Here is a 14,952-nt window from a genome sequence, read left to right on the forward strand (position 1 = left end):
GAGGGAGGGAAAGCTCTCTTCAATAAGAGGTCCCACCGCTCACAAACCAGATGGGAACATCTCTCCAGTCCGCGGAAATGCACAGGGGTGGGGCAGGGGTCACTCTGGGAATCAGTCCTCAGTCACCATGACTGCTCACAGTTGCCAAAGCACTTTCACCATGGCCGCATTCTGAATGGCAGCCTGGCACCAACCCTTAGAGGCACGTGGCCAGTTTCCATTACCCCAACTCTTGGATGGGGAAATGGAGCCTGGGGAGGTTACAGAACCTGTTCAAGTTCACACAGGTAGGAGGGGGTGGGACTAGGACTTGAACCCAGACCTTCTGATTAGAACACGGCCTCCTCCAACAAGCCACCCAGATTCCCAGGTCCCCTGACGCTGGGGCAGGAGGGCTGCGTCATTGTCAGACCAGACCAGACCCAGGCCCTGCTAATGTCCAAGGCACACTGTGGTCTTGGGGACACTGTCTCAGGGAGGGCTTATTCCTGGAGGGCAGTCACATCCAGTGCCCAGGCTGAGTCACAGCCGGGTGTCAAACATCCTCCGGCCAACAGGATCAAATCTCTATCCTCCTATAACAGAGTTCTCTGAGGCAAACTGCCCTAGGGCTAAGGAGAGGGTTAAGAGACCATGCCCAGGGGCTCACCACCCGTACCCCCAATCCCAAGACCCACCCTTCAGACCTGCCTTTGTCCTGCAGACCTGTTTTGGTTGTCCCCACCAATGCCCAACCCAGCGAGAAAATTACACTTTGCTGCTGACACTTCTACTTTTGAATTCATTTTTCTTCCACTGATTTGGACTGTGAGTGTGGTTTCTGTCTTCTAAAAGTGCCAGACTGCAGCCTGATTTAAAGAGTTCATTTGATATTTTCCTGGGTTTAACTCAACTTTCTCCCTCTTGGCATTTATTCTTCTTCTGGATTCTGGGAAAAGCGAAGACAGGGTAAAATGAAATCCTGTAGGCTTGGGAGTCAAATGCAAGAAGGAGAAACTGAAGGCCAGCTCTCTTTTCCAGCTGCCCTCCCTATCGCCCGCCTTCCCTTCCATGCAGAAAACCTGCTGAGAGCTGGCGTGCTTGGCCGGGGGCCACGTGGGGCCTTCCTGCTAGTGGGATGTTCAAGAGCGCTTGGGTTGGAGGGTTTCCATTCAGCATCAGGGAGGTAGGTAGGGTCTTGGAGACCATGCGACGTGGAATAAGGGCTCCATCTAGCACAGGCTTTCAAGCTTTGTGTGGGCTCCTCTTTCTATAGCTTCTCCCCAGAATGAATCTTCTGATGGCGAATCAGGTGCGAGCTCCCCCGGAAGGACTTGCCGCACAGATTGCACACGTAGGGCTTCTCTCTGGTGTGGGTTTTATAGTGCTCGATGAGGGCGGACCGGTGTCGGAAGGCTTTGCCACACTCGCAGGTGTAGGGCTTCTTGCCAGTGTGGATCCTCTGGTGCTGGATCAGCGCAGAGCTGTGGCAAAAGGCCTTGCCACACTGACAGCACTCGTAGGGCTTCTCACCGGTGTGGATGCGCTGGTGCTCGATGAGGGAGGAGCTCTGGCTGAAGGCCTTCCCGCACTTCTGGCATTTGTAGGGCTTCTCGCCGGTGTGGGTCTTGCGGTGCTCAATGAGGTTGGAGCTCTGGCTGAAGGCCTTCCCACACTCATCGCATTTGTATGGTTTCTTCCCAGTGTGGATCCGCTGGTGTCGGATGAGGTGTGACCTGTGACAAAAGGCTTTCCCACAGAGATCGCACTCATGAGGCTTCTTTAGGGTGTGGATCTTCCGATGCTGGCTCAGGCCTGAGCTCTGGTTGAAGGATTTCCCACATTCCTTACACTGATAAGGTCTCTCTCCTGTATGAATCCTCTCGTGTTTCCTGAGGCTGGAGCTCCGGCTGAAATCCTTCCCGCATTCCCTGCATTCGTAGGGCCTCTTTCCCGTGTGGATCTTTTGGTGCTGCGTGAGGGCTGAGCTCTGGCGGAAGGCCTTCCCACACTCCCGGCACTCATAGGGCTTCTCCCCGGTGTGGATGATCTGGTGCCTGAGCAGGTGGGAGCTCTGGCTGAAGGCCTTCCCGCACTCACAGCACTCATAGGGCTTCTCCCCGGTGTGGATCACCAGGTGTCGGAGCAGGTGCGAGCTCTGGCTGAAGGCCTTCCCACATTCTCGACACGCATAGGGCTTGGCTGGTTGTGGGGTTCTGTGAAGCGTGTTAGGTCCTGAGTCCCCTCTGTCTGTTTCTGCACAATCGCATGGACTGGGTTCTTCACTGTGGATTATCTGACACACGCTGAGGTCGGATTTCTGGAGGAAGGTTTGTCCGAAGAGCTCATCATCCTGGGGTCTGGTTCCTGGGGGGATACTGTGATGCTGAACAGGGCTTGAGCACAAACTGAAATTCCCCTCATAATCATCATGTTCTTCATCTTGCTCACCAAGAGGGATCTCCTTGTAGATCACAGCCATTTGCTCCAAACCTCTTTCCTGAAGAAAAGGGTCCCCCAGGTCCTCCCCTGGGAAAAGTCCTCGTTGTGACTCTAACCTGTTCTCAAATGCAAAGGTCTCGCCAAACTTGGTTGCTGGGGGAACCTCCATTGTGAATCTGCTATCATCCCCAATGGTTGTATTTCTTTAAAAATGTTCTTCTTTGGGCCACACTTACTGTTCTGACAATCTGAAAAGAAAACAGGAACGCTGTCAAGTCGACAAGTCAAGCAGCTCATGTCCTAGAATGCCTGCTTCCTGTCCTAGAATCTAGAAATAACCAAATATGCATAAGACACAATCTTGCCCTGAAGATGATCCCAAATGAGTTAGAGGCAAGTTCTGCTTACCACAGACAATTGAAGGCAGACAGACAGACACAATCAAGTGCCACATCATGGTGTCTAGACTCTACGGGCTGAAGGTGTTCAGAAAGGTGAGCTAAAACAGGAAGTGGGGGCTGGGCGCGGTGGCTCACACCTATAATCCTAACACTTTGGGAGGCCGTGGCTGGCAGATCACTAGAGGTTAGGAGTGACCAGCCTGGTCACATGGTGAAATCCTCATCTCCGCTAAAAACACAAAACAATTAGCCGGGTGTGGTGGTGGATGCCTGTAATCCCAGCTACTAGGGAGGGTGAGGCAGAAGACTCACTTGAACCTGGGAGGCAAAGACTGCAGTGAGCGGAGATCACCCCACTGCACTCCAACGTGGGTGACAAAGTGAGACTCTGTCTCAAACAACAACAACAACAACAACAACAACCAGGAAGTGGGGCCACTGCAGAAAAGGAGCAAGACTCCAGCTACTGGGTGACATTGGGGGCAGGTTTTACTGGGAAAGAGAAAGAGAGCTCTTCCCTTACCCTAGTTCAGCTGCACTCCCTCCAGCCAAGTGCCCCAGCCTAGGAGTCAGCATAGCTGCTGTTATTCTCACCCAACTGGTCCCCTCCTATCTACTTCCTGAGGCTGCACGAGCAGCATCTCTGTCTCTCAGTCCTCACTGCCACTCTGCAGCTCAGGCTTCAGTGCTACCTCCTGGGATCTTTTTAGTGCTCACCTCCAAACTAGCTGCTGACCTCCGGTTTCCACCTCTCCCTCTGGTGCACGCCCTACGCTAAGAATAGAGTCAAATATCTAAAATGTAAGCCTGATTATGGATTATGGTGGTTCCCTTCTTTTCTTTGTTTTTTTTGAGATGGAGTTTCACTCTTTCGCCCAGGCTGGAGTACAGTGGCGCGATCTTGGCTCACTGCAACCTCTGCCTTCCAATTTCAAGTGATTCTCCTGCCTTAGCCTCCCAAGTAGCTGGGATTACAGGTGCCCGCCACCATGCCTGGCTAATTTTTGTATTTTTAGTAGAGACTGGGTTTCACCATGTTGGCCAGGCTGGTCTCAAACTTCTGACCTCAAGTGATCTGCCTGCCTCCGCCTCCCAAAGTACTGGGATTACAGGTGTGAGCCACTGTGCCCGGCCTGGTGGTTCTCTTCTTAGGATCTTGTGACAGCCCAACTCCTTCACACCTGGCCCTTCCAATCCACCTCCTGCCTGTCTCTCCTATACACTTCTTTTTTATTTGAGATAGGCTCTCGCCCTATTGCCCAGGCTGGGGTATAGTGGTGTGATCTTGGCTCACTGAAACCTCTGCCTCCCAGGCTCAAGTGATCCTCCCACCTCAGCCTCCTGAATAGCTGGGACTACAGGTGTAAGCCACCACACTCTGCTAATTTTTTTAATTATTTCTTTTTGTAGAGATGAGGTCTCACTGTATTGCCCAGGCTGGTCCCTCCAACAATTCCAATTTTCCAGCTTGATGACTAATTTGCACTCCTGTTGTCTGGTCCTAACAGGTAAGGACTATTCTCAGACTGCCACTTGCTCATCCTTCAGGACTTGTCCAAACGTCCCCTTTTCTTTGCACCCTCAGGTTGTTCACCATCTCAGGCCCCCACCATTAGCTTGAAAATTCTCTAAGGGCAAATACCGCGCTCCTTCATTTCAGAAGCTCCAGCCCCCAGCACAAAAGCACAATTCCAATGTACACAGTTGTTGAATAACTGATCAAATGGAGGAAAAGCCATTTGTTTTTGTGCTAGAACTGTCATTTTTTTTGGTCAAAGAACACTTTAGTCAAATAAGCCAACTGTCTAGGACAGGGGTCCCCAACTCCCAGGGTGGGGGACAGGCACCGGTCTGTGGCCTGTTAGGAACCGGGCCGCATAGCAGAAGGTGAGCGGAAGGTGAGCGAGCATTACAGCCTGAGCTCTGCCTCCTATCAGATCAGCAGCAGCATTAGATTCTCATAGGAACTCGTACCCTATTGTGAACTGTGCATATGAGGGATCTAGGTTGTGCACTCCTTGTGAGAATCTAACACCTGATGATCTGAGGTGGAACAGTTTCATCTCAAAACCATCCCCCATGTCCCCCACCCATTCAGGGAAAAATTGTCTTCCGCAAAACTGGTCCCTGATGCCAAAAACGTTGGGGATCACTGGTCTAGGAGATATAAGTAAATAAAACAGACAAAAGCAGAGCTGCTCCAGTTGAAGGAGGACGCCTTAGCAGGAACAATGAAGGAAGCTAGAACAGCCCACTCAGCACTCCCCCTCCCAGCTGTGGCCCCTGAAGAAGCCCCAAAGAGGTCTATTCAGAAAATTCTGTGCTAGATAAAGGCAAAGTCTTCAGGTGACACAATAACGATAGCAACAGCTCATATTCACTGAGCACCTACTATGTGCTAGGCATTAATAGGTCCTTCATGGCACCTCATTTAATCTTCACAACGCTATACGAAGGTACTATTATCCTTATACTGAATCTAGGGAGTAACTGCCTTAAAAATACACGTATACTAAATTAACCAGAATAGTCCGAACTCATTTCTACTTGAAAAAAATTTTTTGTTGTTGTTGAGACAGGGTCTCACTCTGTCACCCAGGCTGGAGTGCAGGAGTGGAATCACCGCTCACTGCAGCCTTGACCTCCCAGGCTCAACTGATTCTCCCACCTCAGCCTCTCAAGTAGCTGGGACTACAGGGGCATGTCACCACACCCAGCTAATTTTTAAATTTTTCTGTAGAGATGAGATAATATTATGTTGCCCAGGCTAGTCTTGAACTCCTGGGCTCAAGCAATCCTCCCACCTCCGCCTCCCAAAGTGCTGGATTTCAGGCATGAGCCACCATGCCCAGCAGAAATGATTTTTTTTTTTTGGAGATGGAGTCTCACTCTTGTTGCCCAGCCTGGAGTGCAATGGCGCAATCTCGGCTCACTGCAACCTCCGCCTCCTGAGTTCAAGCAATTCTCCTGCCTCAGCCTCCTGAATAGCTGGGATTACAGGCACTCGCCACCAGGCCCGGATAATTTGTGTATTTTTAGTAGAGACGGGATTTTACCATGTTGGCCAGGCTGGTCTCAAACTCCTGACCTCAGGTGATCCACCCGCCTTGGCATCCCAAAGTGCGGGGATTACAGGCGTGAGCCACCACGCCCGGCCCAGAAATGATTTTTTAAAAAGATTTTTCAGCCAATATAAAGACTGGATATATTTTTTAAAAAGGACTGAACTAAAGTATTTTCTTTCTCCAGGACAGAGTGCAGGGGTGTGATTACAGCTCACTGGAACCTCTGGCTCCCAGGCACAAGTGATTCTCCTATCTCAGCCTCCTAAGTAGCTGGGATACTATCCTGGCTAACACAGTGAACCCCGTCTCTACTAAAAATACAAAAAAATTAGCCGGGCTGGGTGGCGGGCACCTGTAGTCCCAGCCACTTGGGAGGCTGAGGCAGGAAAATGGCGTGAACCCAGGAGGCGGAGCTTGCAGTGAGCCGAGATCGCGCCACTGCACTCCAGCCTGGGCGACAGTCTGAGACTCTGTCTCAAAAATAAAAATAAAAATAGGGCCGGGCGCGGTGGCTCAAGCCTGTAATCCCAGCACTTTGGGAGGCCGAGACGGGCGGATCACAAGGTCAGGAGATCGAGACCAGCCTGGCTAATACGGTGAAACCCCGTCTCTACTAAAAAATACAAAAAACTAGCCAGGCGAGGTGGCGGGCGCCTGTAGTCCCAGCTACTCGGGAGGCTGAGGCAGGAGAATGGCGTAGACCCGGGAGGCGGAGGTTGCAGTGAGCTGAGATGCGGCCACTGCACTCCAGCCTGGGCGACAGAGCGAGACTCCGTCTCAAAAAAAAAAAAATTAAAAAATTAAAAAAAATTTAAAAAATAAAAAAATAAAAATAAAAATAAAGAAAAGAAAAGAAAAGTAGCTGGGACTACAGGCACGTGCCACACCTGTCTAATTTTTGTACTTTTTGTAGAGACGGGTTTTCTCCATGTTGCCGCAGGCTGGTCTGGAATTCCTGAGCTCACGCGATCCACCCATCTCGGCCTCCTAAAGTGCTGGTATTACAGGCATGAGCCCCCTCTCCCAGACCTAAAGTATTTTCAAAAATTCTTAGATCATTTCAACTCCTCTCCCCCTCCCCCTCCTCTTCAGCAACCCACAATCTCCAACCCTTCCAGCTCTCTCACTCAATTTGTGCTCTTCGACCTCATGAAATCCAAGCCATTTTTACTCTAGTTCTCCTTTGCCAGTTCCACCCCTTCTCCATCCAGCTTAGACTCTCTCTATGCTATGCGCGTCACTTAACTCTCACGCTCCAGCACCATGCTCCTCACCTCCTCGTCCGGCTGCAACTAGCGGCTAAGTCCCAGCCTTCTCTACCAGTTCCTCCTAAGTTGTTAAATGTTGCCAAGAAAAATCATACAACTATGTATGGCACCACGACAAATTTCGAGTTTCCAATTTCAGCTGGGACCTCAGCTCTGGCATCCGATGACCTCCTCATTGCCAAGTCCCTCTCTTCTCAGTCCTCACCTTCCCACCCCATCTGGCACTGCTCTCCAATACCTCCTTCTCAAAACCCTTCATTTCAGGGGTTGCAAATTGGCAGCCTGGAGATCCTGCTACGTTATGTTTGGCTCTCGAAGAGTTCGGCTTTTCCTGTTCATTTTCCTTAGTTGCCAATATTTAAAACTCACTAGGTTTCTGGCTTTCTCTTGAAAAACGAAGATGTAACAATACCCCTTCACCCGCCCACATTGCCTACCTGGGTGCATGAAAGCTTTGAGCTACCCCCCAACCCCATCCCCACCCTCGCTTTCTTCCCTTGGCTTCTGAACGCTCTCTTCCCAATTTTCATGCCTTCCAAATTCTCTTTCTTGATATCTTTAGATTGCAACTCTTCCTCCGCCCACCTGTTAAATCCTGGTGTTCTCAAACTTCCCTCCGTAGAGGTTTTCCATTCCCACTATGTGGCCCCTACACGCTGAAGTCTCCACTCAGGATAAAAAGTTGGCAACCCTTTATCTGTCTCCCACAACATGTTAAGTGTTTTTGGACCGAAAATACAAAGGTCTGGAACTCCATGCTTCCCACCTCTGTCGGGGCCTTCTCCGGGTCCTTCTGCATCTGTCATCCCATCCTCCAGAGAATCCCTAGGGCCTGGGCACCCTGCAAACCCTTAGCGCAGTCAAGGTTTCCTGGCTGGGGGCCCAAGAGTGGCCACGGACCCGCACACGCTGCCCAGGCGGCGACGTGGCGCCCCTACAGGCTTCCCCGCTACTGGGGACACGCGCACCCAGGGCCACCGGAGGGACAGGTGGTCAGGCGGACTCGGGTCACACCGACGGACGCGGGGCCACTCACCTGGTCCGGGGCGGGGCAGCTCACCTGGGCCGGGGCGGGGCAGCTCACCTGGGCCGGGGCGGGGCCGCAGGCGGGCGGGGCGGGGCCGCACCTGAGCTGCTCCAACCCGCGGCCGACGCGGCCGACGCTGCCTTGCTCCGCGGCAGCTGCTGACGAGGTGCCCGCGGCCGCCCGAGCGCCCAGAGCCCCGCCCCCGGCCCGCGGGCACTTCCGGGACCACTCTAGGCCGCGCGGAGGTCCCGGCGTCTCGGTGGTCCCACCGCGCCGGGGTTCGCCGCAGGTAGCCCCCGGGCCCTGGGACATAAGGACCCGAGTCAGGAGAGCCTCTCCGGTCGGCATGGTGGCTCTGGCCGTCCGGGAGACAAGAGATGGGCAGGCGTTGGCAGGAGAGTAGAGGAGGAAACAGGTCGGGACGGGCGGGCGGACATCGAGCCGCGGGCACTCGGGACATCTGCGCTGGGGCTGGGTGCAAGCCAGAAGCTACTGAAGCAGCTGGGGTCTTCAGGGAAAGGAGAGTGGAGCCCCAGAGCTGTCGACCCTGTCACTCTACACAGGCACCAGGGTCCTGTTAGGATCCCCTTCCCTCAACCTGTTTCAAGGGTAGCCCTGGTCCTGCCTGCTCTCCCCGCCCCCAACAGAAACAGAGATGAGAAGGGGCAGGCGAAGAGCTAGGAGTGTCTGCGGGACCATCCCAGGACCCTAAGCCCTGCAACTCTCTGCATCCCAGGGCTGACTTCGACCTGAAGCGCCGCCTCTCAGGCGCACCGGGAGGGAAGAGGAATGTGTTATTGAAATCTCCGCCCCGCTGGCCGGGCGCAGTGGCTCACGCCTTTAATCCCAGCATTTTGGGAGGCCGAGGCGGTTGGATCACGAGGTCAGGAGTTCGAGACTCAGCCTGACCAACATGGTGAAACCCTGTCTCTACTAAAAATTAGCCAGGAGTGGTGACACGCGCTTGTAATCCCAGCTACTGAGGCAGGAGAATCGTTTGACCCTGAAAGGCGGAGGTTGCAGTGAGCCAAGATAGTGCCATTGCACTCCAGGCTGGGCGACAGAGCGAGACTCATCTCAAAAAAAAAAAAATCTCCACCCACTCCTTGCTGCTAATGGCAAGACTGACTCCTCCACCCGGTGTTCTGCCCATGCCTGCCCCAGCTCAGGTGCAGCTGCCCAGCTTGTGGGAGAGCTTCCCTCCGCAGACCTTGGCCCAATCACAGGACATCAGGAGAACACACTGTCCTGAGAAAAGAGATTCTGCCCCAGCCATCTGCCCACCTGCCTTCAGCACCCTCAGCCATGGCGCTCGAGTGCCCCCACCCCCCGGCCATGCTACCTACACACACCTGCCTTCCTGCCCCATCAGTGTTCTGTCAGGCCTTGGGCACAGACTCCAAGGGGTAGGCAGTGGCTGCCCCTCCCCAAGCCAACAGCCTGAGCTTCATGGGGACCAGCCACCCTAGAGCCATAACCCTTGGACCATAACCAACCATGCAGAGTTGGGGGCGTCAAGGGCTGGTTCCTTTTTCTCCCTCCAGCTCCTCAGGTCACAGGAAGGTCAGGCTACCAGTTTGAGTCCCCAGGGGGCCAGGGGGGAGTCTGGGCCGTGCCCCAAGAGTCTCAGGTGCTTCCTCTTTGACAACAGTCCCCAGAATCCCCATTTCCCCGCACACTGCACCCCATCCCGAGAGTGGGTCTTCAACTCCCAAACCCACCACAGTAACATTTTTCAGCCAGGATCTCATGACCCTCACAATAGCTGTTGTTGACATGTTGAATATTATTAACCCATTTTACAGAGGGGAAGCAAGGCTCAGAGAAAGTTAAAAATGGACCCAAGATCAGGGGCAGAAACGGGAGGCACTCCTCTCACACCCCACCCCTAGGGACCAAAGCTGTAGCCAACTGAGCAGTAGTAATCTGCGTCATCTTCAGGCTGCACGGGACTGATGGTGAGGACACAGGCATTGTGGGCCTCATCCTTGGCTGCGGAGAATCGATCAGGGATGTCAGCGGGCCGGTGGTGATCCTCCTCCGAGCGGTAGTAGAGGAGATATCGAGGGGCACTGCCTGCCCGCTGCTGGTACCAGGACACACCATAGTCCCTGATGGTGACGTGCTGGGGGCTGAGCGTGCAGGAGAGTTGAGCCACTTGGCCTGGGAAGACCAGCAGTGCATCCGGCTGGGCCAGGACTGTCTGGGAGACTGAGAGACACAAACACACTCAGGCCCAGCCTGAGCTCCTTCTCTCCCACCCCTGCCCTGTGAAAGCTTGGTTGGACTCCATGGAGACTCCCAGTTCCAAAGGGCTCATAGCCCAGTGCTATGGGATTAGCAATGAATGGGGTGCAGGAGGCCTGGTTCTGTGTGACTTAGGGTGCCCTCTCTGGACCTCCATCTCCCTTTTTGAGTGAGGGGTTTGGAGTTAGCCCCCAAGTCCCCATTAGTGCCATCCCCTAAAGGACCTGTGTTCAGTTAAAGGCCCAGAGCTCAGAAGGTTGGACTAGCAGCCTCTAGGTCCCTCTGCTACCCATCCACGTTTCTTTGCAGAACTGCACCCCTCCTCCCCCACTTCCCCGCCCACTTCACTTCAGCTCTTCCAAACCCTGAATACAGACTAACCAACCCCAGGAACCTCCTGGGCTGTCCCACACATCTACTCAGCCTCCAGCAACTGGCTGCAGGGACCCTCTCAGGGAGGTTAGATTGCCTCAGGCCCTGTGGGGTAGGGACCAGCCCACAATAGCTTCCCCTGTGAAAAACTAAGAAGGAGACCCAAAGTCAGAGTCCGGGGCTCTAGTGATCTGGTCGTTCACAAATGGGAAAATCAAGACCCACACAGGAAAGTGATTTGCCCCAGGTCAAAGGCAGAGCTGCCTGAAGCCAGGTCACCCCTCTACCTCAATACCCCTCCCAACCAGGCGCGGTGGCTCAAGCCCGTAATCCTAGCACTTTGGGAGGCTGAGGTGGGCAGATCACCTGAGGTCAGGAGTTTGAGACCAGCCTGACCAACATGGAGAAACCCTGTCTCTACTAATAATACAAAATTAGCCGGGTGTGTTGGCGCATGCCTGTAATCCCAGCTACTCAGGAGGCTGAAGCAGGAGAATCACTTGAACCCGGGAGGTGGAGGTGCATTGAGCCGAGATTGCACCATTGCACTCCAGCCTGGGCAACAAGAGCAAAATTGTGTCTCAAAAAAAAAAAAAAACAAAAAAAAACCCTCCCAGGACCTGCTCTACTGTCCCCATCAATTTGCCTCCTTGCAGGGGCCTTCTGGGGCCAGTACTGTTCCCCACCCCACACCCAGGTGAGTGAGGCCCAGGGAGGATTCACCTGACAGGAAGGTCCCCATCAGAAGGAAGCTGAGGCACCAGCAGGCCATGGCCAGAGGCAGGGAGGCAGGCAAGGAGAAGTTCTGCAAGGCTATATGCTCCAGGTGCTTTGGGGCACAGGGCTGGGAAGGCCACTGGACCACAACAGAGCATGCAAATCAGCCTATTGACTGAGGAAGGAGGGGCGGTGACTGGAGCCCAATGGCCAAGCCCCATCTTCCCAAATGCCAGGGTCCTGGCACCACGAGGCCTTCCAAGAACAGGAGCCCAGAAGTCCTCATGTGCAGTTATAGCAGGTAGAAATCTACTTTTTTATTGAGGTACAACTAGCATACAGTAAAGTGCATAAATCTTAAGTGTATAGCTTGATGATTTTATGTATATGTATGTATGCACGCACACACACGCGTGCACACACACACACACACTCCTGCAACCTCCACCCAGATCAAGATTTAGAAAATCTCAGTTGAGGGCGGTGGCTTACGCCTATAATCCCAGCACTTTGGGAGGCAGAGGAAGGCGGATCACTTGAGGTCAGGAGTTCAAGACCAGCCTGGCCAACATGGTGAAATCCCATCTCTACTAAAAATACTAAAATTAGCTGGGCATGGTGGCGGGTGCCTGTAGTCCCAACCACTGCAGAGGCTGAGGCAGGAAAATCGCTTGAACCCGGGAGACGGAGGTTGCAGTGAGCCAAGATCGCACCACTGCACTTCAGCCTGGGTAACAGAGCGAGACTCCGTCTCAAAAAGAAAAAAAGAACATCTCCATCTCCCCTGAGGCCCCCTCAGTTAATGATGACCTGCACCCTCAAGGGAATCACCATTCTGACTTCTATCACTTTAGTTTTTGCCTGCTCTAGAGCTTCAACTATAAGTGGACTGATAGTGTGCCCTCTTTTATGCCGCTTCTTTTGTTGAACAGGATGGGAGTGATCCATGTGTGTGCGGCAATATTTAATTCATGCCCATAGCTGTGTGTAATCCATTGTGTGAATGCACCGTAATCAGTTTCTCCATTCTCCTATTGTTAGACATTTGGATGCTCTCCAGTCTTTGGCCGTTACAGATAAAAATTCTGTGAATGTCTCTGTCCCTGTCTTTTGGTGCACTCATTTGTGCCGGAGACACACCCAGGAATGGAGCTGCCAGACGGCAAGGAAAGAATACATTTAGCTTTACTAGGTCTGCCAGGGTTCCCCATGTGTTTGTACCAATCTGGTCTTCCACCAGCAGAGTAAGAGAGTTTACAGTGACTTGGCATCCTCACCAGCACTTGACATTATCACAACCTTTAATTTGCTAGGATTCCAAGTAGCTGAGGTGGTTTTGAACTTGGGTTTGAATCCTAGCTCCTGCTCTTCTTAACTGCATGACTTCGGCCAAGTTACTTCCCCCCACTGTGCCTCAGTTTTCTCATCTGGAACATGAAGTCAAGCATAATGCCAGCCTGAGGATTGTGAAAATGCAAAGATGGGACCTATTTGCTAAGTGCTGGCCACAGGGGGTGGATTAACCATGTCATTTATTTTCTGTATTACAATGCTCTGTAATCTGGGGCCTTGCTGACCATTGTGGGACTGACCCTCCCAGGGTTACCCAGTCTCTATAGGTAGTAAATAACTCCTTTTCTTTTTTATCAGACAGAGTCTCATTCTGTTGCCCAGGCTGGAGTGCAATGGCGCTATCTCCGCTAACTGCAACCTCTGCCTCCCGGGTTCAAGCGATTTTCCTGCCTCAGCCTCCCAAGTACCTGGGATTACAGGCATGCGCCACCAAGCCCAGCTAATTCTTTTTGTATTTTTAGTAAAGATGGGATTTCACCACTTTGGCCAAGCTGATCTCAGTCTCCTGATGTCTCCTCTCAGTCTCCTCCTACTTTGGGCTCTCAACGTGCTGGGATTACAAGCATGAGCCACCTCACCCAGCCATGAGAGTAAATAACTCTTCTGAAAGCATGCTTTTCAAACGCAAGTCAACTAATCCCAACCCCCTCAACTCCCTCCTTAATCTGCTCTTATACTCCACCTGCCCTAATCTCTCCAGGTCTATGCACCAGACAACTAGGGACAGCCCATGCTCCAGAATCCACTTTAATTATTCAGTCCTAAACCTGCCTGCCCAGCCTTGGAAACCACAATAGAGGCCCTTGCCCACAGTTCCTCCCACTCCTTCTGCTTCCTGTGTGGCACACCTTGGTGTACTCCCTTTTTTAGGGGAACTTTGAGTAACAAACTATCTTTTCTTTCTTTCTTTCTTTCTTTCTTTTTTTTTTTGAGACAGAGTTTCGGAGTTTAGCTCTTTGTTGCCCAGGCTGGAGTGCAGTGGTGTGATCTCAGTTCGCTGCAACCTCCGCTTCCCAGGTTCAAAGTGATTCTCCTGCCTCAGCCTCCCAAGTAGCTGGTATTTTTTTTAGTAGAGACGGGGTTTCACCACGTTGGTCAGTTTCACTATGTTGGTCAGGCTGGTCTGGATCTCCCGACCTCATGATCTGCTCTGCCTCCCAAAGTGCTGGGATTGAAGGCGACCGATCACAAACTATGTTTCAATGGCACTTTCCCCCTGCTCTACCCCTCCCCTTCCCTTCCCTTGCCTTTCTTGTCTTCTCTTTTCTTTTCGTTTCTCTTGAGACAGTCTCGCTCTGTTGCCCAGGCTGGAGTACAATGGCACGATGCTCAGCTCACCACAACCTTCGCCTCCTGGGTTCAAGTGATTCTCCTGCCTCAGCCTCCCGAGTACCTGGGACTATAGGCATGCACCGCCATGCCCAGCTAATTTTTGTATTTTTAGTAGGGACGGAGTTTCACTATGTTGGCCAGGCTGGTCTCAAACTCCTGACCTTGTCATCCACCTGCCTGGGTCTCCCAAAGTGCTGGGATTAAAGGCGTGAGCCACCGTGCCCGGCCACAAACTATGTCAATGGCACTTTTCTCCCCTCCCCTCCCCTCCCCTCCCCCCCCCCCCTCCCCTCCCCTCCCCTCCCCTCTCCTTTCCTTTCCTTTCCTTTTCTTCTTTTCTCTTTTCTTTTTGTTTTTCTTGAGACGGAGTCTCGCTCTGTTGCCCAGGCTGGAGTGCAGTGGTGCAATGCTTGGCTCACAACCTCCGCCTCCTGGGTTCATGCGATTCTCCTGCCTCAGCCTCCCGAGTACCTGGGACTACAGACACGTACCGCCATGCTCAGCTAATTTTTGTATTTTTAGTAGAGATGCAGTTTCACTATGTTGACCTCGTGATCCTCCTGCCTCCATCTCCCAAAGTGCTGGAATTACAGGCGTGAGCCACCGTGGCCAGCCTTCTTTTTCTTTTTTCTTTGAGACAAGGTATCATTCTGTCACCCAAGCTGAAGTACAGCGGCCTGATCATAGTTCACTGCAGCCATGAACTCCTGGGCTCAAGCAGTCCTCTCGCCTTAGCCTCCCCAATAGCT

At 52.7% G+C, this 14,952-nt stretch overlaps 2 protein-coding genes across 2 annotated transcripts; both read right to left on the reverse strand.

The window, feature by feature from the left end:
• On the reverse strand, positions 1 to 8,380 carry ZNF70 (zinc finger protein 70). Its single transcript, XM_050745941.1, has 2 exons — positions 8,192 to 8,380; positions 1 to 2,669 (listed from the first exon to the last, which is right to left on the reverse strand). Exon 2 carries the CDS (start codon positions 2,588 to 2,590, stop codon positions 1,250 to 1,252), a length of 1,341 nt encoding a protein of 446 aa, XP_050601898.1. The 5' UTR covers positions 2,591 to 2,669; positions 8,192 to 8,380; the 3' UTR covers positions 1 to 1,249.
• A 1,568-nt stretch (positions 8,381 to 9,948) lies between these two features.
• VPREB3 (V-set pre-B cell surrogate light chain 3) lies at positions 9,949 to 11,672 on the reverse strand. Its single transcript, XM_050745990.1, has 2 exons — positions 11,525 to 11,672; positions 9,949 to 10,393 (listed from the first exon to the last, which is right to left on the reverse strand). Exons 1-2 carry the CDS (start codon positions 11,571 to 11,573, stop codon positions 10,071 to 10,073), a joined length of 372 nt encoding a protein of 123 aa, XP_050601947.1. The 5' UTR covers positions 11,574 to 11,672; the 3' UTR covers positions 9,949 to 10,070.
• Between the last annotated feature and the right edge of the window lie 3,280 nt (positions 11,673 to 14,952).

This window comes from Macaca thibetana, chromosome 10 (assembly GCF_024542745.1).
Source record: "Macaca thibetana thibetana isolate TM-01 chromosome 10, ASM2454274v1, whole genome shotgun sequence".
Classification (NCBI taxonomy): domain Eukaryota; kingdom Metazoa; phylum Chordata; class Mammalia; order Primates; family Cercopithecidae; genus Macaca; species Macaca thibetana.